Below are 25,619 nucleotides of genomic sequence, written 5' to 3' on the forward strand. Positions count from 1 at the left end.
TTTGTTTTATCCAGCTGTATTTACTGTTGCTTTACTACATTGCTGCATAAGTGCAACTTATAACATCCAAGTAAAAGTCCAGCATGTCAGGAAAAAAAAAAATCAAAAATAGAATCACTGGATTGGAAAAAGGATCACCCCCTTGTGTCAGTTTTTGTTGAAACGCTTTTTGCTTTAATTACAGCCTTTAGTCCGTTGGGATATGTCTTTTTCAAAGAGTTGTAAGAGCAGAAGGTTTTTTTTTATCTTGATGTATTCTATGCATTAAGATAAAAAGTTTTCTGTGTGTAGCAGCCTCCCCAGCACCCTCTAAAGCCCCGTACACACGACCGGACTTTTCAACATCCAAAGTCTGACGGAATGATTCCGGCAGACTATTCGATCGTGTGTGGGCTGCAACGGACTTTTGATTCGCAAAAGTCTGACAGACTTTAGAAATGGAACATGCTTCGAATTTTTCCGCCAGAACTCCGCCAGACCCAGAAATCCGCTCGTGTGTGTGCTAGTCTGACGGACTGAAACCGACGCTAGGGCAGCTATTGGCTACTGGCTATGAACTTCCTTATTCGAGTCCAGTCGTACGTCATCACGTTCGAATCCGTCGGAGTTTAGTGTGATTGTGTGTGGCCAAGTCCGCTCATTCGGAAAGTCCGTCAGAACTCTGTCAGAACTCCAGCAGAACTCCTTCGAAAGTCTGTCGGACATAAGTCTGGTCGTGTGTACGCGGCATAATACTTACCTGAGCCACCCGGGATTCCTCTCCTGATTGGCTGAGACACAACAGCGGTGCCATTGGCTGTCAATCAAAGTCAGTTAGCCAATCAGGAGAGAGAGGGATGGGGTTCAATGGCAGCGCTGTGTCTTAATGGACACACGGAGCTGCAGCTCGGGTGCCCTCACAGTAAGCTGATTGCTGTGGGGGCACTCAACAGGAGGGAGGGGCCAGGAGCAGCAAAGAGGGACACGAGAAGAGGAGGATCTAGGCTGCCCTGTGCAAAACCACTGCACAGAGCAGGTAAGTGAAACATATTTGTTATCTTTTTTTTTTAAACAAGACTTTACAATCACTTTAACTTTTCACATCTAGACTTTGCAATATTTGCCCACTCTTTGCAGAACTGCTCAAATTCAGTTAAATTTGATGGTGACCGTTTGTGGACTGCAGTCTTTAAGTCATTCCACAAATTTTCAATGGGGTTTAAGATTGGGCTCTGACTAGACTAGGGCTGCAACTAATGATTATTTTCATAATCGATTAATCGGTCGATTATTTTTTTTTGATTAATCGATTAATCAGATAAAATCATAAAAAATTTTGTTTATTTAAAATAATAATGGCAAAACGGAGTGTTAAACTCAAACTGCATCACAACATAACTATTAACATAAATTCCTCATTCATTACTGACAATGCAGTGAGGAGGCTGGCCCTGAATGGGAGAGAGGACCGTACTAGAGGGTGGGAGGGAGTTAGCTAGTTTGGAGATCAAGCGTTAGAAGTTGGGTGGGAGTTTGGAAGAGAGGCATGTGGGAGAGGAACCGGACCAGAAAGGGAGTTTAGTTGGACAAAGAACCAGACCCAAAAAGGGGGGAGTGGGCTGGGGCAAGGGAGCGGACCAAAGCGGGCTGGAGGAACCAGACTGGACTGTGGGAAGGAGAAGTGGTGGCTCCGGACCAGAGTGTGGGTGGGAGAGGTCTGTGAATTCCTCAAACTGACACCAATGATGGGGCACTATCCCCCCCCCCCAGAAACACCAATGATGGGGCACTATCCCCCCCCCAGGAACACCAATGATGAGGCAATATTCCCCCCCAGTAACACCAATGATGGGGCACTATCCCCCCCCCCCGGAACAGCAATGATTGGGCACTATTCCCCCCCGGAACACCAATAATGGGGCACTATTCCCCCCAGGAACACCAATGATGGGGCACTATTCCCCCCCCAGGAACACCAATGATGGGGCACTATTCCCCACAGGAACACCAATTATGGGGCACTATTCCCACCAGAAACACCAATGATGGGGCACTATCCCCCCCCCCCCCAGGAACACCAATGGTGGGGCAATATTCCCCCCCAGTAACACCAATGATGGGGCACTATTCCCACCCCCCCCGATACAGCAATGATTGGGCACTATTCCCCCCCGGAACACCAATAATGGGGCACTATTCCCCCCCTCAGGAACACCAATGATGGGGCACTATTCCCCCCCCCCAGGAACACCAATGATGGGGCACTATTCCCCACAGGAACACCAATTATGGGGCACTATTCCCACCAGGAACACCAATGATGGGGCACTATTCCGCCCCCAGGAACACCAATGATGGGGTAATATTCCCCCCCCCCAGGAACACCAATCATGGGGCACTATTCCCCCCCAGGAACAGCAATGATTGGGCACTATCCCCCCCCAGGAACACCAATGATGGGGCATTATTCCCCCCCTCAGCAACACCAATGATGGGGCACTATTCCCCCCCAGGAACACCAATGATGGAACACTATTCCCCCCGGAACATCAATGATGGGGCACTATCCCCCCTAAGGAACAGCAATGATGGGGCACTATTCCCTCCCAGGGAACAGCAATGATGGGGCACTATTCCCTCTCAAGGAACAGCAATGATGGGGCACTCCCCCAGCAACACCAATGATGGGGCACTATTCCCCCCCCCAGGAACACCAATGATGGGGCACTATTCCTCCCCAGGAACACCAATGATGGGGCACTATCCCCCCCCCAGGAACACCAATGATGGGGCACTACCCCCCCCCAGGAACACCAATGATGGGGCACTACCCCCCAGAAACACCAATGATGGGGCACTACCCCCCCAGGAACACCAATGATGGGGCACTATTCCTCCCCAGGAACACCAATGATGGGGCACTATCCCCCCAGGAACACCAATGATGGGGCACTATGCCCGCCCAGGAACACCAATGATGAGGAACTATTCCCCCCCCAACACCAATGATGGGGCACTATCCCCCCTCAGGAACACCAATGATGAGGCACTATTCCCCCCCCCCAAGGAACACCAATGATGGGGCACAATTCCCTCCCCCAAGGAACAGCAATGATAGGGCAATGATGGGGCACCCCCCCCCCAGAACACCAGTGATGGGGCACTTGTCCTCCCATAAATACCAAGATGAATGCTGTGCAAAGTTCACTATATTTTAAAAGCTAGCTGCTACTTTATTGCAGCTCGGTGCTCACATGGCCGGTCACCGGCTGCTTCTCTCCTCTACTCTCTCTCTCTTCTCCCTCAAGGCAGCAAAGCGAGCGGGGCTGAGAATACCACGCTGACATCAGCAGAGAGAGAAGGAGAGAGACGTGCCTGGTCACATGAGAGCTGCTATGAGAGGTATACAGTGGCGCCGGCTTTTTACGCAGGGGATTGTAACACTCAGACGGACGCGGAACTGAAAGGCAGGGAAGATGGTGTGTGCCGTTAGCAGACCAACTAATCAATAATGAAAATCGTTGACAACGATTTTCATTATTGATTATTATCGATTTTATCGATTAATCGTTTCAGCCCTAGACTAGACCACTACCTTCAACCACTGTGTGGTCATTTTGTGCTGCGTGCTATGGGTCATTGTCATGTTGGAAGGTAAACCTTCTTCTCAGTGACAACTTTCTGGCAGAGGGCAGCAGATTTTCCCCAAGAATTTGACAGTATTTTGCCCCAACTATTTTTCCTTCTATCCTGACAAGTGCTCCAGTTCCTGCTGCAGAGAAACACTCCTATAAAAGGATATTACCACCTCCATGCTGTACTGTAGAAATTATGTTATTTGGTTGGTGAGCTGTATTGGATTTCTGCCAGACATACGGTTTGGTGTTGAGGTCAAATAATTACATTTTAGTCTCATCTGACCATAACACATTTTTTCCATGTGACCTCAGAATCTTTAAAGTGCGTTTTGGCAAAGCTCAGTCATGACTGCACGTGACCTTTCTTGAGAGTACCTTTTTTCTTGCAGCCCTCCCATACAAGACACATTTGTGGAGAATTTGTGCCATTTTTGTCACATGAACACAAGGAACACTCTCTGTCTTAAATTCCTGCAACTGCTTCAGAGTTTCTGTAGGCCTCTTAGTAGCCTCTATGACCAGTTTCCTCCTGACTCTTTCATCCAGTTTGGAGCAATGTCCTGATCCAGGGAGGGTCTTCTTTCAGATAGACTTCACTGTCTTTCTAGGCATTGATAAAGCTTTTGACATTTTTTGTATCCATCTGATTTGTGCCTGTCTACAACTTTATCCCAGAGATCTTTTTGACAGTGCCTTGCCACCCATAGTTGATTGTTTGCTTCAGTTGCAATACCATATCACAGTTGAAAGTCAAATGGAATGTGATTAGCTACACCTGATTGAGTCATCTTCTAGAAGGGGTGATCCTTTTTCCAATTCAGAGATGCTGTTTTTTTATTTTTATTTTTATTTTTTATTTCTGATATGTTAGTGTTATATCTTTCACTTGAATGTTATAAGTTACAGCGGGCTAAAACAAAAACGGTGTCATTCTTCATTTCAGGCTGCAAAGCAGCAAAATATGATTATTTTAAAGGGAGTAATTATTTTCTATACCCATAGTATGTAGAAACACCATAGTAAGTCAAACCGTTGTAAAACAGAGCAGTTAAAAAATGTACAATATAATTCTGTTGTGTTACAATACAGAGTGCCGACTTTATAGAACTATCATCCCCCCTTTCTTTATGGAATTATGTACAATTTTGTTCTCTTTGAAGGCTGAAAACATAAGAATAATGCCCCATACACACGGTCGGACATTCTGACCACAAAACCCGTCAGATTTTTCTGATGGATTTTGGCCCAAACTTGTCTTGCATACAAACGGTCGCACAAAGTTGTCAGAATTTCCGATCGTTCTGAACGAGGTGACGTCAAACACGTACGTCGGGACTAGTGATGGACGAACTTCCGACGGGACGTTTCGCGGACCGCGAACGCGGCCGATAGTTCGTAAACCGGGACGATCGCGGCGAGCCCCATTGACTTCAATGGGAGGCGAAATTCGCAAACCTACAGGTCAAATTTGCAGCCACAAAATAATTAATAGCTGTGCAAACATAGTCCCACCACATGGCCAATGACATAACACATGTATGAGGTGAATCTGGGATCGACAACTACAAGCATTCTTTTTTTATATGGGAAATTGTTGTGACAATTCAGGACTGTGGAGCGCATGAAAGCAATGGAGGAGAGGGAAGGTCAGGGACCAGGGTAGGCAAAGAAGAGGGTGCAGGAGATGATCACCAGCAGCGTGACATACAGCAATGACACCTGCACCGTGATAGAGTCATCTGACAGCAGCATCGTGATAGAGAGCACTGACATCAGCAGCGTGACATACAGCAATGACACCTGCACCGTGATAGAGTCATCTGACAACAGCACCGTGATAGAGAGCACTGACATCAGCAGCGTGACATAAAGCACTAACACCAGCACCGTGAAATACAGCACTGACAGCAGCACCGTGATAGAGAGCACTGACATCAGCAGCGTGACATACAGCAATGACACCTGCACCGTGATAGAGTCATCTGACAACAGCACCGTGATAGAGAGCACTGACATCAGCAGCGTGACATAAAGCACTAACACCAGCACCGTGATATACAGCACTGACAGCAGCACCGTGATAGAGAGTACTGACATCAGCACCGTGATATACAGCACTGACACCTGCACTGTAAGCAGCCCCAGGAGGAAGTCAGCATAGCACAGGGATGGTGGAAGCCCCTCATAATGAGCATAGCACAGGGATGGTGGGAGCCCCTCATAATGAGCATAGCACAGGGATGGTGGGAGCCCCTCATAATAAGCAGCCCCAGGAGGATGTCAGCATAGCACAGGGATGGTGGGAGCCCCTCATAATAAGCAGCCCCAGGAGGATGTCAGCTTAGCACAGGGATGGTGGGAGCCCCTCATAATAAGCAGCCCCAGGAGGAAGTCAGCGCAGCACAGGGATGGTGGGAGCTCCTCATAATATGCACAGCAGAGGTACAGCCCCAGGAGGATGTCAGCACAGCACAGGGATGGTGGGAGCCCCTCATAATAAGCAGCCCCAGTAGAAATATGAAACCGCTCAACCTCTTCAAAGAGGAGGGTACGGGCATATAGTACGGTGTGCTTTTTTTGGACAAGGACGTGAGCCAAATGAAGAAAGAAGGTCTCTGTGCTTGATTTAAAAAATAGTTTATAGACATATACATGGTCTACTGGTCACATGTGTTGAATTCCTCCGAGATCCATGCCTCATTCATTTTTAGAAATGTGAGGTAGTTAACACTGTCGCGAGCTAGGCGAGTACGCTTATCGGTCACGATCCCCCCCTGCTGCGCTGAACGTCCTTTCGGACAGGACACTGGATGAGGGGCAAGCCAACAGTTCGATTGCAAATTGGGCAAGCTCTGGCCAGAGGTCAATCCTGCCCACCCAGTAGTCCAGGGGTTCATCACTCCTCAGAGCGTCCACATCGGCCGTTAACCCGATGTAGTCGGACACCTGTCGGTCTAGGCGTTCCCTGATGCTGGATCCGGATGACACCTGTCGATGGGTCGGCTGAAAGAATGACCTCATATCCGAAGTCACCAACACATCTTCAAACCGGTCTCTTCTTGCAGGCGCTGTTGGATTGGTACCCGCAACTCCTTCTCTGGGAGTGGGAATTGCTCCTCTGCCAGCGCACGCAAAGGCAGAATGCAGCATTTCTCGAAGCAAGGCCTGGAAGTGCTCCATTCTGCCAGCCCTCTGTGATGGCGGTAACATTTCCGCCATTTTGTGTTTCTACCGGGGGTCTAAGTACATTGCCACCCAGTACTGGTCCTTGACCCTTATGCTTTTTATACGGGGGTCCCTATTAAAACACTGGAGCATGAAGGCCCCTATTTGCACTAAAGTGGAAGCGGTGTGGTGGCCTGGCTCCTGCTCATCATCCAGAATAATGTCGTCCTCTTCATTCCCCTCTCCCCATCCCGCACAACAACAGGGATCTCAGAAAGGTTTAAAGCATGCTCTTCTTGCTCCTCCTCATCCGCCCATCCTCCTCTGACTCCTCTTCAGACTCCTGTTGTTGACTTGTCTCAGATAGAGTAGCCCCCCCTGGGAATTCATCCAGCATTGCGACTTCCTCATCTTCCCGCTCCTGCTCCTCCACAGCTTGATCAATGACACGACGCAATGCACGCTCCATAAAGAAGGCATAAGGTACCATGTCACTGATGGCGCCATGGCTGCGACTGACCAGTTTGGTGATCTCCTCAAATGGGCGCAGAAGTCTGCATGCGTCGCGCATGGGCAGCCACTGGCGCGGTGAAAAAACCCCCAGCTCCCCAGAACCTGTTCTGCCGCAGAGTTCATACAGGTAGACGTTAACTGCATGTTTCTGCTGGAGCAGCCTATCAAGCATATAGAAGGTTGAGTTCCATCGCGTCGGGCAATCGCAAATAAGACGTCTGACCGGCAGATTGTGTCGCCGCTGCATGTCAGCAAGGCGAGCCATGGCCGTGTAAGATCTTCTGAAATGGGCCGAGATTTTCCTTGCCTGCCGCAAGATGTCCTGGACCCCAGGGTATTTGACAAGGAATCGCTGCACGACCAAGTTTAAGACGTGTGCCATGCATGGCATGTGCGTGATTTTGTCCTGTTTCAATGCGCTAAGCAGATTGGCACCATTGTCACACACCACTTTACCAACTGTCAAATTGAGCGGTGTTAGCCACTGATCTGCCTGTGAACGCAAAGCTGAAAGGAGTGCCGGGCCAGTGTGGCTCTTGGCTTCCAGGCACAACAGACGCAGCACGGCATGGCAACGTCTCACCTGGCATGTAAAATAGGTTCTGGGGAGCTTGGGCGGCGCAGCGGAAGAGACGCTAGCAGCGGAAAAGGAGGAGTCAGCCGAGGAGGAGAGGGAGGAGGATGGAGTAGAGGAGGAGGAGAAGAAGAGTCAGGCCTGCATGCAATCCGTGGCGGTAAAACCAAATCTACACGGGTGCCACGGGTTACATGCTTGACGGCCGTCAGAAGGTTCACCCAGTGGGCAGTAAAAGTGATATACCTTCCCTGCCCGTGTTTGCTAGACCACGTGTCTGTGGTCAGATGTATCTTGGCACCGACACTGTGTGCCAGAAATACATTCACTTGCCGCTGAACATGGCCATATAGCTCTGGGATGCCCTTCTCTGAGAAATTTCTTTGGGACCTTCCATTGTGGTGTTCCAATGGCCACGAATTTGCAAAAGGCCTCCGAGTCCACCAGTTTATATGGCAGTAGTTGGTGGGCTATCAGTTCTGACAAGCCAGCCGTCAACCGTTGGGCAAGAGGGTTATCCGGCGTCATCATTTTTTTTTACGCTCGAACATTAGGCCCATGGAAGCCTGCCTTTTTGCAGAAAAACGTGAGCTTGGCGTGATGGAAGGTGGAGTGGAGGACAATTGTGAGGAGAGAGGAGAAGGAGAAGTAGAAGACGAGGCTGGACGGTGAGAGCCTGGAGTGTGGCTTTGTGTGTTCCGTTGCTCCCACTCGGCTCGGTGATGGCTGCTCATGTGCCTTCTTAAGGCGGTCGTCCCTAGGTGAGTGTTGGGCTTACCGCGACTAATGCGTTGACTGCAAAGATTGCAGATGGCAACGCTATTGTCAGCAGCGGACACGTTAAAAAAAGCCCACACTGCGGAGCCATGTGCCGGTGTCCTGGGAGCGCCAGATGTGACCGTACATGGTCGATGACTCGCTCCTGATACATTTGCAGTCTGCTTTGTCCCTCCTGTGCAATGTAAGTTATTCCTGCTTCTCCTCCCTATCTGCTGGTCCATATCTCCCTCTGAACTCCCCTCCTCTTCCTCTCTTGTGGGAACCCACGTGACATCACTAGACACGTCATCGTCGACGTCACCTTCTCCACCGCTTTAAGTAGAGATCTCGAAGTAGGCAGCAACACCGGGGACCAACCTCCTCCTTGGGCTGATCTGGGTACTGTCGTCAGACTGCTGAGTAGCGGTTGTTACTACCTCCTCTTCCTGATCCAATACCAAGAGTGGCTGCGCATCAGAAATGTCTTGATATGGATCGGAAAATAATTCCTGTGACTCAAGCGGAAGGTATGTGGTGGTGGTGTTGTTGGTGGTAGTGTCTTTGGGGGTGCACATAGCAGAGAGTGAAGAAGAGGGTGCAGCACGAGAGGATGAGGAGGGTGCAGAAGAGTAAGGCTGAGTGAGCCACTCAACCAAGTCTGGTGCGTCCTTTAAAGTAATTGAACGCACCTTCTGCAACTTCCCACTTTGGCTCAAGCCTGTTGCTCCTGCCCTACCCCTACCACCCCTGCGGAAGGGCCTGCCTCTTCCTCTGCCTGTCATTTTTTAAATGACCCTGTGACAAAACTCTCAGTCCCTATACCGATGAAGGACTGCTGCAGTATAGGGCAGCGGTCAGCAGTAGTGCATCTCAACCCTATGTATTGTGGACCTATACCAGTCCTTATAGAATGGCAGACTTTACCTCACTCAACCCTATGTACTGTAGTACCCTATACCTTACCAGTCCTTATAAGGACCTTTGTGGAACAAGTAGGTTGTGTGTGAGTGATTAGCAGACTGTACGTCAGTCCCTATACCGATGAAGGACTGCTGCAGTATAGGGCAGCGGTCAGCAGTAGTGCACCTTAACCCTATGTATTGTGGACCTATACCAGTCCTTATAGAATGGCAGACTGTACCTCACTCAACCCTATGTACTGTAGCACCCTAGACAGACCAAGTTACCAGTCCTTATAAGGACCTTTGTGGAACAAGTAGGTTGTGTGTGAGTGATTAGCAGACTGTACGTCAGTCCCTATACCGATGAAGGACTGCTGCAGTATAGGGCAGCGGTCAGCAGTAGTGCACCTCAACCCTATGTATTGTGGACCTATATCAGTCCTTATAGAATGGCAGACTGTACCTCACTCAACCCTATGTACTGTAGCACCCTAGACAGACCAAGTTACCAGTCCTTATAAGGACCTTTGTGGAACAAGTAGGTTGTGTGTGAGTAATTAGCAGACTGTACGTCAGTCCCTATACCGATGAAGGACTGCTGCAGTATAGGGCAGCGGTCAGCAGTAGTGCACCTCAACCCTATGTATTGTGGACCTATATCAGTCCTTATAGAATGGCAGACTGTAACTCACTCAACCCTATGTACTATAGCAGCCTACACCAGGTTATTACCAGTCCTTATAAGGAGCTTTGTGGAACAAGTAGGTTGTGAATGATTAGCAGACTGGAGCAGAAGGGCAGCAGTCAAGTATAATATTCTTTCTATATTTGGAAGAAAGAATATTATACGTGTACAAGCCTATTACCATACCACTGATACCAGTCCTGAAAAGAACCTTTGTGGACCTAATATAGTAACAGCTACTGATTACACTGACCCTCACTGCCTCACACACTGCTTCCTGCCTGTCCCTATATAAACTGACAAAACAGAGGCTACTGGAACAATAACTGGAATAGCACTTTTGTGGACCTGATAGTAACAGCTAATGACTAAACTGACTGTCCCTACAGCAGACACACCATCCTGTCCCTTTCTCTAAACTGACAAAAGACACTCAGGCTGCTGCAACAATCAGTAGCACAGCAAACCTATATACACCTAACACCTATACCAGTCCTGAAAATAACTTTTGTGTACCAAATAGCTAGCGATTTGGGTCACTGCAATCTCTCCCTGCTCCACACAGCAACCTCTCCCTATAGTGACAGAAGAAAGAATGTAAAATGGCCGCCGGATCTGGTGTATTTATAAGTTAGGGGGAATGTCCAAGTGTCCATGTGCTGTAATGTCTCAATTGGCTGTCCTGTACCCCATGATGGATGTGTCATCATAGGTCAAAGTTCTTTTACACAGTAAACACTGAAGTCTGCCGGGCGAACGGCGCCAATAGTCCGCCGAACGGGCGGACTGCGAACAGCCAAAATTCGCCACGAAACGACCACTGGACGAACCATTCGGCCATCACTAGTCGGGACTATAAACGGGCCAGTAGCCAATAGCTTTCATCTCTTAGTTTATTCTGAGCATGTGTGGCACTTTGTCCGTCAGAATTGTCTACACATGATCAGAATTTATGCGATTGGATTTTGTTGTCAGAAAATTTTAGATCCTGCTCTCAAACTTTGTGCATCGGAAAATCCGACCGAAAAAAGTCAGATGGAGCCCACACACGGTCGGATTTTCTGACAACATGATCCGATCGCACATTTTCCGTCGGAAAATCCGACTGTGTGTATGGGGCATTACATATACATTTGGAGGGGAAGGAACAGTAGAAGAAGAATGGGAAAGAGAAAAAAAAGGTGGGGGTAGAGAAAATGTGCTTAGAAAAAGAGAGCGTAACCCCTCCCCAGGTCACTCCCATCTGTCCATTAGGTAGAGAAGTTATGTTCCTGACTGGCTCTTGAAAAAAGCTTCACATAAAGGTAGAAAACTGTGTAGAGGACTTAAAATCATCCCTAAAGAAACAATTCAATGCTGGAAGGTTCAGGAATACTTTCCTTTCAATGTATATTTGTTCAAAGGAGTCAATCTCATTCATGTGACACACCTACTCTGAAACTATAGGAACCTGGCCAGACCTCCAGTGCCTCTTTATAATTGTATGTGCTGGCATCAGCATGTCTTTTAGGAGATCTTTTTTTTTATGGTTTTGAAAAAGCATGGAAGAACTGACAACACAGTAATGTGATGGTCAGGCTTAATGTCAATGTCCGTGATTTTGTCACATAAGGGTATAATGAGAGAGCATTTGCTCCATTGATGAGTCGTCATCTTTTTATAAATGCATATAATAGATATAAACCTCATTCTAGAATCACATCCAAACGCTAGTCTTGGTGCATGTTGATCTATAAAACTCTGAATCCTGTAGCAAAAGACTATTTTAGAAATTGATACTTAGGCAATTTCTAAAATGTGTACATTAGCTATTAGTTGTTTTTAGCTATTTATTTTGACTATAATCATATTAATATGAAAATGCGAACACTACTAAAAATCAACAAAATTCTGTATCCCCCTTTCCTGATCAGCCAATAAAAAGTCTACATTATTTATAGGCAGGCCTACAAAGAGCCAGCTCTTATCTGAAGCAACATTTGTGTAATTATCAAAATTTTCCAATTATTTGTGTAGTGTTGGCCTACATAGTTACATCGTTGCTTAGTTGGTAAGGTTGAATAAAGACACCAATTCTTACCATTCTGACAGCAAAGAACCCCCTACGCAGAGTAAGGTTAAATATGAGATCTAAGGAGACATGAGAGAAGTTTATGGTCTGTGTTAATCCATTTGATACCCGCTTGCATGACCACCTGTTTGCACAGGGGTCCATGCCATAAGGTGAAAGTGATTAGTTAGACCGGAGGTGGAGGGATTGTCACGCTACTGTGGAAAAAAAATTACTAACGTCAGTGCTACAGTTTGAATTTAAAAAGTATTTGTGTGAACTGTGAAGTTAAGTCATTGATTGTGGAAACTAACTAGTGTCGGGTGCTTGTATAAAGTGTATATCACATTTACCACTGACTAATGCAGAGTTGCAATGCAAAGAGATCAGCTAAAGGTAGTTGGATCTGTATGTGCGTTATAATTAATCAAAATTAGTCGATTAATCGATAAAAAAAAAAATTGATTAATCGAACACGAAAATTGTAATCAGTAACAGCCCTAGTAATTAGTATTTCTAGCAGAGCATTGTTTCTAGTTGGGGCATCTGCTAATTGACAAATAAAATTGTCCTTCAAGATATTTAAGAAATGCTGAGTCTTAGAGTGAGCAGTTCCATCTGCCCAGTCAATATCTGGATAATTAAAGTCCCCCATTGTGATATCACTGCCCTGTCTTGCCGCTATTTCTAACTGTTATAGGCGATCGGTCTTCTCTTCATCCCTCAGGTTAGGGTGCCTGTAGCATACACTGACTGTTCATATCCCTTTTGTTTCTTCCCTTTAAATCTCAAACCACGAGGATTCCACTTCCTCCCTTGCCCTGTTAGTAAAATTGTCCCTTGTTTTCACCAGTAAATCACTCTTGATGTACATGCGCACCCGTCCCCCTCTTGTATCTACTTTGTCCCTTCGATACAGGGAGTACCCCTTGACAGTTGCAAGCCAGTCATGTGTGTTGTCAAACCAAGTCTTTGTTACTCTGACAAAGTTGAAATACTCAGTAGTTCCAGTTCTTCAATTTTGTTCACATAATTTCTAGCATTATTTCTAACATGCCGTTTAGTTTTGTATGGCCGCATATTATTTTATCCTTGTGTGTTCTAAGGCCACAGTAGGATTCTGTCAGCCAACACGTTGGTACTACAGTTACACTGACCACAGTACCACCTTTTGCTCTTCATTCACTGGCTGGATTAGCTTCCTCTGATGCTTCCATTTGCGGAATTAAGTGAGATATCATTATGATATAGGAAAGTAAGTAGGTGATGTGTTATTTATGTACTGTTTTAATGTCTTGTTCGGTATATAGTCTGATCATGTTAAAATTTGAACCTCAGGCAGAGATTATAAAAATCTTTATTTCATAGAATATTTTGTCATGGTTATGCAGTGATCTTCCTCTGGTTGCTTAGCTCCCCTCATGTGTTCAGACTAAGAGGCCAGCCACTTCCACCTGGTGGTTTTTATAACCTCTCCTCTAAGCATGGCTCCACCCCAGGCCCTATCAGGGAACCCTATATTAACCTGTGCACCGCAAGCCAACAGTGCTGATCAACCATTGTGTATTCATTGTGTGTTTGGCTTCCTGCTTGCCGTGTGCTCTATGTTTGACTCTGTTACCGACCTTGGCGAGTTCTCAATGATTCCTGTCTGCTTGTGACCTTGACCTTTTGCATGTTCCTGACCATCCCTGTCTGCCTGTGATCCTGAACCTTTGGCGTGTACTCAGTTGTTCCTGTCTGCTAGTTGCCCTGACCTCTACCGAATCCTCTTACTATCCTTGTCATTCCAGCCTGCTGCTTCCTTCTCCTGTAGTCTACTGGGAGCGTGAGCTGTGAGACCCTAGGGGCCGCGACCTGGAGCCAGACTGCAGCGAAGTCCATCCTCACCACTGGAGGCTCTGGCGAACACCAGCTGGCTCTTAGACTCCGCGCCCTGGGGAATCTATGCTCCAGCTCCCATTGGGATCTGTGTTAGTGATCCTGTAGACCTGTGTCCTGAATCTCCCTGGGTACAATCTGCAGCAGTCAGTCCTAAGGTCCACTACCTAGCGGTGCACTTCCAACTCCTACGGAGTGCAATTGTCACCTGGTCTCTGGTGACCTGACATAAGGAGTTTATTTTTTTTTTATTTTTTTTTAAAGCCAGATATTGTAAATTTAGTTGATATATGCATTCAAGAACCATTCCTTTACATTTTCCTAAAGCTTAATTTAAATCTTGATTTAAACATAATCCTAGAAGTAGGTGAAGCATGTGTAAAAGACTGATTTTGGAATGTAGAAATATATATTCTGTCAGCAGCTCTTATTTTTATTACTGACTAACTACCAACAAAATACTGAGTGTCCCCGTGCTGTGGTGTGTTTAAATAAATTTAAACTAAATTCGATTTTGACTGCTGTAAAAAAAAGGCGTGTACTTCTTTAAGAATTAATATAGGAAGGTTCTGCACTGTCTGTGCTCAGTGAAATATATAAAATCATAAAAAATAGTCTACAATATCTACCATATAATCAACAATATCTGCTATAGCAAATGACAAAGCATAGCAATAAAAGTTCATAAAGTGCTGTGATTCTTCAATATTGCGATGATTCCTTTAAAATGGGAGAAAGGGGAGGACAGCGCTTTTGCCATATATTTCTGCACAGATTGAACTTTTTCTGCACGGATGGCACTGTAAAGGAATCATCACGATATTGAAGAATCACAGCACTTTATGAACTTTTATTGTTATGCTTAGTTATTTGTTACAGCAGATATTATTGATTATATGGTAGATATTGTAGATTATTTTTTATGATTCTATACATTTTACTCAGCACAAACAACACAGGAACTTCCCATACTAACTACCAACAAAGACCACATATTCCGAATGTCAGATCCCTTTATATATTGCTCACTACAAGGGTCCTTTAAATTAATGTTTATGGGAGGACAGAATGTAAATGGATGAACGTGTTTATATTTACACTTTATACAAGTGCTTCTATTGGATATGTATATCATTAAAGTAGATCTAAGTCATATCCAGATGTTGTTATTATTCTCATAGAATACTGTTTAAGATTTTTTTTTTTATCTTTTTTTTTTTGCAACTTATTGCTGCTGATCTCCTGTAACTGCACATCATTGGTCCATTTACTTATAGTCACAAGGGTGAAATACAGGCATACCCCACTTTTAAGTACACAATGAGGATTGTTTACTAAAGCTGGAAAGTGAAAATAGAGGCTCACTTCTGCATAGAAACCAATGAGCTTCCAGGTTTTATTACCAAAGCTTAATTGAACAAGCTGAGGTTAGAAGCTCATTGGTTTCTATGCAGAAGTGAGCCTGATTTTGCACTTTCCGGCTTTAGTAAATAAACGCCATTGTGTACTTAAAAGTGGGGTATGCCTGTATGTTTGTGCAATGTATGTCAGCATGGCTGCTTGTAGTCACACTGAGAGGTTCAGTAGGGGCATGATTAGGAGACAGCTGTGCCCCCTAATAGGAAATACCTGAACAAAGATCTTCATGGCAAGATCACCAGGTATTATTTTGATGAGAGCTGCAGATTTAATAAAATGTTGCCATTTGAAATTAAATTAACATGCTAAATGTGTATAGAACATCCATTCAATGTTAACAGACTCCATGAAAGACAACCTGGAAAAAACAAAATTCAAACATTATATTCCACCTTATTCCATGCCGACACAAAGTAAATCCATAGAACTAACCTGGCTACACGACCACGTAGATCACCAATTCCAGATAGATGTTTCCTATCCAGGTTCTGCACGGCAAAGCTTGTCCCGGTGCTTACTGTGTCTCTGGCTCGGATCTCATTTTCCAAAACCTACAACAGCATGAGAAAACCTGAAATCATTCTACTGACAATGGCAAATGATCACAACCGGCTGACTAACTAATACTTTGTCCTCTGGTTGGTGGTAAGGCTTTTCTCTTTAACTCTCCTGACACACTTGGACATATGTTTTCCTTGTACTAACAACTTGATTTAACTTGGTCTAGTTATAAATGATTCTATTGTTTTCTTGTGAATGTTTTTCTGCTTTGCCAATATACATATATCACAATTTGACATCCATCTGTAGTCATTACAAATTATTATGCCAAAAATTAGAGCTAAGGCGATCAATATGAAACAGTATATACGCTTTAGTCAATAACAGGCAAATTTGTTATCTGAGTATGTTTTAAAGAACAAATTAAACAGAAATACATAAAAGAAAAAACAAAAGCTGGCACAAAGTTATTCTGTTGTCCCTCTCTATACCATAAAAGGGAGGTGTCACAATCAAGGTAAGGAGGCCGAGATGCTGAGAGGGCTCCCCTTGCGGCTGAGTGCAGTACAACCCTGAAGATGACACAGGGATGCAGTGCCCACAGTAGCACAGGTTGCCGGGTAGCAGTAGTAGATGGAAGAGCTGAGAAGACCAGTCTCCGGGGGCAACTGTGCAAGGAAGTCCAAAGGCAGGGTCAAGGCCAGGCCGAGGGTCAAACACGGGAGATCAGTCCAGAGGTCAGAGCAACGGGTCCTGAGCTGGAGACCGGAGAGCAGAAGCCAAGCCAAGCCGAGGTCGGGTGCCGGGAGCAGACAAGGAATATAGGGTACAAGCCAGAGGTCGGAGCCAGGAGAACAACAGAAGCAGGTCAAACAAGCCTGGTCGGTAAACAGGAGATCAAACAGCAGGAATCACGGGCACAGGTACTCAGGAGAAGCTGACGATAATCCAGCGATGCGGCACTGTCAGGTGAACGTTTAAATAGGCACGGTGCTTGGGTTACGTCGTGAGCGCGCCATCGCGTTCGTACGCCTACGACGTGTAACGTTATGCGCTCGTCCTACACCGCGTACTCGCACTCGATCGGATGCAACATCGGGCGTTCGTCTGGGAACCACATTGCGCCTCCGTGAGCGCTGACGCGCGTTAACGCGATCGTACCTCGCGAGGTTACGCCTATTTCCCTGACAGGAGGTAAAATTGAAGAGACCGTCATACAGTATATACTGTATGAATAGAGATTGATAAACTATGGGGGTGAAACTATGAAATTAACTAGGGGCATTTAGGTGCCTCTAGGGGCTTCTATACAGATTTTTTGTCTTGCTTTTGATTTTGAAGTGTAGCACTCCACCTCTTGAGGTGGTGCAGAATGACCTCTTCAGTAGTGTGGCAGGCTAACATTTTTATTTTAGGTTTGGATTCTTAGTGTATAGTGGGGAGAAAGAACTTTGGTCTTATTCAGCTCTAGGAGAGAGGATTGGGGGCACAGGATATCCAAAAAGATCAAAGTAGCTCAGGTATTATAGCAGTAGTTGGCCTTTTAATAGTATCCTCTAGGTAGTAGTGGGCCCTGTAATTGCAGACAAATCAGATTTATGACCCTGTAAGATCAGTCACAGGCTCTTCTTCAGTTGCATGGATCTTTATCTTTCTGTAATAAGTCTCTTGCCTCTTTGATAGTAGCCATAGGCACCCCAACTTATGGGCATTGGATTACAAATACTCTCCCATCTGTATAGTGAGTGCTCTTTGAAATAATCTGAGGACCCCAACATGATGCAAAGGTGCATATGTCTGTAGGTTCTATAATCCTCTATTAAATGTAATCAGAATGCAGTGTGAAAACATGGCAAACACACCACTAATGCATCACAAACTGGTCTCAGATAGGCCCGAAATGCAAGGTCTTTTTCTTTAAAATCATGCTGCATTTTGACTTTGTATAGAGTCTAATGCCCCTATACAATAAGCAAAAGGTGGCCTTTCCACAAGGATCCTAATATTTGGAGCAGAACAGCCAAACTGCTGACTGATCCCTGTTTACCTGACACACACATGCTTAAGAGATAATACAATCAATTTGAATGGTTATCATGATTCACGTCTGTTCTATCAGCATAAGAAGAATATTTAACAGACATTCAAAGACACCTGTTTTTGTGTTATACAAAAGCCTGTTTAGAAGACACACAAAGAGGGCCTGTTTCACAACCAGCCATAACTTCCTTAGTGTGGCCACATGTGGATGGTTCATAATAGTGGAAGCCGTATTCTATTGCTGTGAATAGGGGGTGATGATGGCACATTTACAACATTTGTACATATTCAATTGTGTACCTCAATGTCTTTACTAAGCTGTTTAACTATTTGTGTGACGATCTGCATGTGATTTTCAAGCAGTCGTTGAGCCATCAAGTCCCACTGGGTGCCGCGGTTGCCTCTCAACATGGAAACATCCTCTTTAATCTTAAAGGCCTGCTCTAGGAGTATGGTGGTTGTCTTCTCCTGGTTGGAAAACCTGTCTTCCAGTGACTCCATTCTACCTCCGTGTATGGTAGGCAGGAAGGACTGTCCCCTGAATAAAAAAATAATGCTAAGTAAAACACAAAAAAACTTTAAAACATGGGAAGGTATGAATGATTGCAGATATTTTGGAATATGCTTCGAAACCTGTAAAACCAATTCCACAGACTTTTATCACATACAAGTTCTCTGTGTTGTTCATGTTATATCGAATCTTCAGTACTACCAAATTAGAGAAGTTTAGGTCAAAATAATTTGTAGCTAAAATTGGGTCATGTTTATTCAATGTGTGAGTTATATTATATGCTCTGTGTCTGTACAATTAGTCTTTAAGGTTAGTTCTGCCTATATATCTGTAGAGTTTCCAGCAAACTCTAGCTGCTGTGTATTAAGTCTTGTCATTTATTGTCAAATTCATTGTTGCCAGTAGAGTCTGTTTCCACCAGTCTATTGAAATTAGGTCATGCATGCTGTATTTTGGCTTTATTGACCTACAGCAGGGGTGCCCAACCAGTGGCCTGGGGGCCACATGTGACCTGTGGAGCCTTCTGATGTGGCCCGCGACCTCCTGCTTTGGGATAGCAGGTTCTCAAGCCCAGATCATGGGCTGCCGGCCTGCCATCCCAGAGCATTAATGTTTTAAATGAAGCCAGACTGAGTGGAAGCAAGGGGCTGTGGAGGGAGCAAAGCCGCCTTTGCAGATGCTTCCTTTATAGCGCCGACTCCTGTCTCAAGTGAAGTGATACCAAAGGCATTCTGCCTGGGACAGCAACAGCTGGCAATACCTGAATGGAAGACGGTTAGTAAAGGTAAGTTTATTATTAAAAGCAGTGTATATATGGGCATATCTGTTCTGCAGTGGTTACTGGGCTGCTTTCAAACTGAGCCACAAGTGCAGCACATTGCAACTTCGGGTTACCTGCACTAGACTTGTGGTATTATCTGTGGGTTTGGTGCGCTTTCAGAAAGTGCACCACACCTGCAGGATATAATAGACATCGATGGCAAAGTACAGCTAACCTACTGGAAAGCCACAGGTGCAGCCTTAGGCCCCTTTCAGATGATCAGTTCAACCCAGCGGTCCCTCCGTTCACCTCTATGGAGTGGCAGATGTAAACGGACTTGTGTCCATTTGCACCCACCTACCTCCAATTCGATCCCCTAAAAAAAAAAAAAAAAAATTAAAACAGTAGGGGATCTGTCTCCTTTCATCTGGTTGGATCAGATAGGGGGGCCCACAGAGTAGAGTGGGCTGTGTCCATGTCCGCTCTGCATATACAGAGCGGACACAGATCTGTCTTACGTCCACTCCACTAATTGTGGCCCGCGACCAGTTACCAAGTCGCTTAAGTGGCCCTCACTCTTCAAAAGGTTGGACACCCCTGACCTACAGTTTGCCAATATGATGGATATAGCAGGTTTCTTTAAACAGCAGGTTAGTCTGGTACACTGAAACCATGCATGATTTAAAAATATACAGTTAACAATCTTTTCTACTAGATGAAACATTTTCTGACCAGGTATCTTGTGTATCCTGTGATGCACTGCCAACAATTATCTTACCAGGTACATGATGGTTTGACAGATGGGAACCTGGCACTTAGTAATACTGCAGCCCACAGAGAGAAGTGACAGGGATAACCAACTTGTTGATTTGGTATTAAGCTCCACTTTTACCTCAGGTTTAAACATTAGGCCTATTATCATTTAGAGGGTATAGAATATTATTTGCTACAATAAAAAACGTTTCCATAATTTGGAGTGTCTGCCTAGATATACAGAAGTACCACCTTCCTAGTATAAGCCACACTAAAGACAGTATATGGAGACATATAGGGGTTGATTTACTAAAGACAAATAGGCTGTTCATTTTGCAAGTGAATTATCCCTTAGCTTAGTAAATGAGGTAAAGTTCTGTTAACTTCCATCACTCAATCATTGTTTTTTTGTTTTTTTGTTTTTTTTCTTGGGATTGGATATTCTTTGTTAAATTAAATTTCACCACATTCATTAAGGCCTGGTGGAGTTTCCTTTGCAAAGTAAACAGACTTTTTGCCTTCAGTAAATCAACCTCATAGTGACTATGACTGTTCAAAAGAGATCACGAAAAACCAACTTGATAGGTCAAGTCTTAAAATTAGATCACCCAAAGGACTGAGGAACAAACTGGTAGCACATCAACTGTAGTCTTCAATCGTCCCTGAGACTCCTCAGACATGTGTAGAAGGGTAAAATCATTGACTGGATTTTACTGGATATATAATCGTTTTTGAGATTTAGAAATCATAGCTAAGGGCCAGTTCACACCACATGCAGTCCAGTGCGTGTTTTTTTCTGCATTAAAAATGCATGGAAAGTAGGTTAAATGGTTTCCAATGGCAAAGTTTACACCAGTACAGTCAGTTCCAGAGCGTTCCAGTTCCAGAAAAAAAAGTAGAACATGCTGCATTTTTCCTGCACTGGACTGTACTGGAACGTTGTAAAATGCAGCAAAAATGCACTGTAATGCACTGTAACTATATAACTATGTAACTATGTAACGCATCAATAATGCATGGGACCCCAGTACAGTAAAAAAAAAAAGAAAAAAAAAGCATCTGGAATGCATCCCGAAATGCATCAAAAACACATAAAAAAACACACTGGAACCCGTCAAAAACACATTAAAAATGTGCATGCAGAAATGCATCGGGAACATATCTGGAGTGCGTTTTTTGTGGTGTGAACCAGCCCTTATAGAGAAAAAAAGTTCTAATACAGAACATATGGTTTATAGCACCTACAAATTGTGAATCTTACAATACAAAGCCCCAATATTTATTTTTTAATTTTAATATAACATTGATTTACTTTTCCCTCACCTGTATCAGCTCCTGAAACTTTCCGCTTACTTCAAGGAAGCTGTAGAGTTCATTTAAATCCTCATTGGGCCAGGGAGTCAGTTTGAGTCACTCTAGCAAATAGCTTATTAATTCAATGTAAAAGTACTTTGTGAGTTTTCCTGTTTGCGCAGCACTGCAATAACGGTTATCTCGAGTCCCAGACACCCAAAAATCCCTCTTCTTTGTATGCTGCATAGGAGCCTATTTTAGACTAGCGTCAGGTGTGCAGATCTACTATTCTCCCAATGCCTCTACATAGACAGAATACTATAAGAATCAGCAATTGTCAGGCTACAAATAAGTCACCACCAATTTTCAGTACCAATTGATATTTGCTTAGGTAACAAATGACTGCAACAGTCACTATGATTGTTTAAAGGCCACATCGGCCTGTCTGTGTGTGTGTTTTTTTAAATCAAATATATTAAACCATAAAATAAGCATCTGGCAGTTGTCTGTGCTGACTTTATTTGTTCTCCATGTGTGGAGAAATGTGTTGAAGGTCAAGCCTCACATAGCCGAAAAGTATTGGAAAGCACAATATTGGCGGATTAAAGGTATCTATAGGCATGATATGTTAATCTCTGATTGTGGCTCATCACTCTTTGGGGAACAACCATATTGCTTTACCTGTGAGAAAAAAATATATAGGTTGTAAGCCTATAAGCCACACACCCTGAACCAACAACAAACTAATAAATGTAATAAATAAATATACGTAGAGCAGATCATATTGAGACCAAAATCCAAATGCGAAAGGAAACTGAATAAATTTCATACCGTTCTCAAATATATAGTGCAATGAATAAACAGATGAAAAATTAATGAAGAATTCTTCACTATTTTTCACTTGGATTGGTGGTGGTTTTATGGACACTATTATTCAGAAATTTTTCATGTGTTTATTCATTCTACTATATGTTGTTTGAGCGCGGTATGAAATTTACTTAGTTTATTTTCATATTGCTTTACTTTGTATTTTAGTTATGAGTTATGTCATATCTTTGTACAATAATTCCTATTTATCCATGAGTTTTGGGGGTCCATGCTGCCATTTTTCTAGCCCATCACCTTGTGTTGTATTCTGCTTAATATAAAGTAAAACAGAATACAATTCTAACGGAGTGGGAGCCCCTATAACGGCCACATGAAGTGTCCAGTTCCAGGAATGTAATAGCAGATATCTCCTTAATGGGCTAATAAGTAAGCCATTCTCAACCATCTGAGGATGCCTACATACTGTAGTTTCGGGTCCATGAGCACTTGGCATTTGGCAACACCAGTGATCTTTTTTTGTTGTCTGTAAAGATGGCATTCTGATCACAATTGTAAGGGAGCATTCTTTCCGCTGACCACCAATGTAAGTTCCATTCGTCTGACTGACCCCCAATTAATTCATTTTAGAAGGGGCTCCCTGAGACCTAAAAATGATCTCAAGGGTTTCCCTAGTGTAAAAAGGTTGAGAAAGGCTGTTCTAAAGCATCTACCAAAAACTGAAACTTGAGTTTTGCGTGGACTGACTGACTTTATGGCTACTTGTATTTTAATTATAAACCAAACAAGCATTACCTTTCTTGGTAAGGGAGGAGCTGCACAGAAGTGTCTTTTGACATTTCTCTTGAGTTCTACCTAAAAGGAGAATATAGCAGTATAAATTTAGCTTCATCATCTGCAGAATTGTTATACAGCTTTACCCAATTATTCTGACAGTATTTCTACTGTTACACATATGTAATTCACTGCAGATTTTAACTAATAATGCCCTACCACCTTGAAACAGGCAGACATTAATACATAAATAGGTAGGCATAAAAACACATATAAACAATAAATAAAACACAGGCAGTGTGTAGCACCCTCCTAGGTAGGTTGCTAGGATGTATATAGTTAGAATAGTGTGGTCTCCTGCTTAACCTCCCTGGCGGTATAATTATTTCGGATTTTAGGTGCTGAAAGCGGTACAATTATTTTGCATGGAAATTTGGCGTTTTATATTGTAGGCCTGCAATACTTAGGAATAACTCACTTAAATCTGTTCAGACCAGAGTTTAGTAGACATCCCAGGTATGATAAAGTTTATAATATAATAAATAACTATAACAAATAATAATAAAAATTATTCAATAATGTAATCAAACCCAAAAACACTGAAATTTGCAGAGTTGCAAAATTGTCGCTGATTTAGTGTTTGACGAATTTCCCCACGAATCGATATCGCTCATTTCTGCAAGTGATTCTAATTTATTATCGCTGTTTTCTAGCTGGTCTAAAATCACTTTTGACATAAATGGACACTTTTTGGTTGCTATGGACAATCTCCAAATTCCAGGCAGAAAAAACAGTATTTATAATATAAAAGTGCATGCAGGGCACTGGACAGACCACTAGGGACAAAGGAGATGTGTATTTTTTTTATACAGTACTGTGATCTGTAAGATTACAGTATACAGTATTTGTTTTGGGTTTTTACTTTTTTGAATTTGGCACCGATCTCCGCTCCCGTGCGTCGTAACGCCGCAGGGAACGGAGCTCAGCGGTACTCGGCACTGTGTGAATTGAGCAGAGGAGCTCGCACACACAGCAGGGAGGACATCGCTGGATCCAGGGGACAAGGTAAGTAACTCTCCCTGTATTCTGCAATGCGATCCTGAGTCTGGCTCGGGGTTACCGCTAGTGGTACTGAAATTCCACCCTGAGCCAGACTCAGGAATACCACCAGGGAGGTTAACAAGAAGCTAAGGTAAAATATAGTATATCGTTTTCCTGTCTAACAGGGTGACTGAATTGGTACAGACAGTGTGAGTCCTATTTGTTTAAGTGTTACTGTATTTGCATGGACTCATCTGTATCCAGGCAGTTTCGGAAATTGCTGGGTGGACAGGAGTGACTAGGGTTGCTACCTTTTCTTCAAACCAAACCTGAACACTTTAGCGGCACAATTTTTTTTTTGCAAGGGGGAATGCTGTGGACTCAAAGCCCAAACTTCCAACAGAGTTACTTGCATTCCCCCTTAAATCAGGGTTCCCAAAGCCCCTATTACATTAGAGTCTGCGAAGCACCCCTTACATCTGAGTCCCCCTTACCTTAGTGTACTAACTCTCTCAGAGGTAGGAGAGAGAAGAGTGAAAGGAGGGAGATGTCAGTCACAGACAGTGGATGATGAGCTCACTCACCCAAGGATAGAGACTGAGGCCGCGTACACACGGGCGGACTGTTCGCCCAACTTAGTTTGTCAAACAATCCGACAAACAGTCCACTCAAAATTTGCATGAGCAGACTTGACCACACACGATGAACGAACAGTCCGCTGAAAGCGTGCGCGATGACGTGAACGGCACGTACGACGGGACGAGAAATTCGACGTCCAATACACTGCAATGCAACCTTCGCCGTGTAAATCCTTTCTGAGCATGCGCGAAACTTAGTTTGTCGAACAAGCCTACACACGAGCGGACTCTCCGCTCAAACCAAGTTTCAGCGGACTGTCTTACGGGAATTCCGAAAAACTTTGTTCGTCAGACTGTCCGCTGAAACTGTCCGCTGAAGCCCACACACGAGCGGACTGTCCGCTGAAAAACTGTTCAGCGGACAAAGTTGGGCGAACAGTCCGCCCGTGTGTACGCGGCCTTAGGCTTACTAGCTGCTGGGCTTCAAATTTCAGACACAGAGGGGTAGGAGTGGGAGGAAGAGGAGCAGAATGAGCCCTCTCTCCTCTCCTGTCCATGCAGGGTGGGAAGCAGAACTCTACTGGCTTCGGACAGTGTGAGAGAGAGAGTGGCATAGACACTCAGCTTAGACAACTGCAGTCAGCCCTCCAGACAGTTGGCAATCCTGAAGATTTGGGTGAGCCCAGGCACACTCGGCCTGTGCAGACACCTATGCACTTGATGGTTGTGGTACCTGGTTACTTGGAACCACAGTCCAGTCTGAATAATGTGTCCAGGTTTCAGGCAGTATGAAAACTGGACACACGATTCAAAACACAGACTTTCTGGGTGAATTTCGGACAGGTGGCAACACTAGGAATGACTCATGCAGATCAGTATTATGAACATGTAAGCCATCCCAGCCAGTTTCAGGCATAGGGGCCTCTATGCATGCTGGGAATGGGTATTTATATTCGATGAGGAGACACACAAAGTGTT

At 44.4% G+C, this 25,619-nt stretch overlaps 1 protein-coding gene across 1 annotated transcript in view; it reads right to left on the bottom strand.

Annotated features, from left to right (window-relative positions):
• FAM81B (family with sequence similarity 81 member B) overlaps window positions 1-25,619 on the bottom strand; it is a 116,308-nt gene that overhangs the window by 86,813 nt on the left and 3,876 nt on the right. Inside the window, exons 2-4 of the mRNA XM_077462381.1 lie at window positions 23,044-23,103; window positions 18,407-18,644; window positions 15,998-16,116 (exon numbers count right to left, since the gene is read on the bottom strand). Coding sequence (XP_077318507.1) covers window positions 15,998-16,116; window positions 18,407-18,644; window positions 23,044-23,087 — 401 coding nt within the window. The 5' untranslated portion in view covers window positions 23,088-23,103. The remainder of the gene's footprint in view (window positions 1-15,997; window positions 16,117-18,406; window positions 18,645-23,043; window positions 23,104-25,619) is intronic.

Source organism: Lithobates pipiens, unplaced genomic scaffold, assembly GCF_037356315.1.
Source record: "Lithobates pipiens isolate NorthernLeopardFrog02 unplaced genomic scaffold, aLitPip1_a1.2 Scaffold_3, whole genome shotgun sequence".
NCBI classification, from domain to species: domain Eukaryota; kingdom Metazoa; phylum Chordata; class Amphibia; order Anura; family Ranidae; genus Lithobates; species Lithobates pipiens.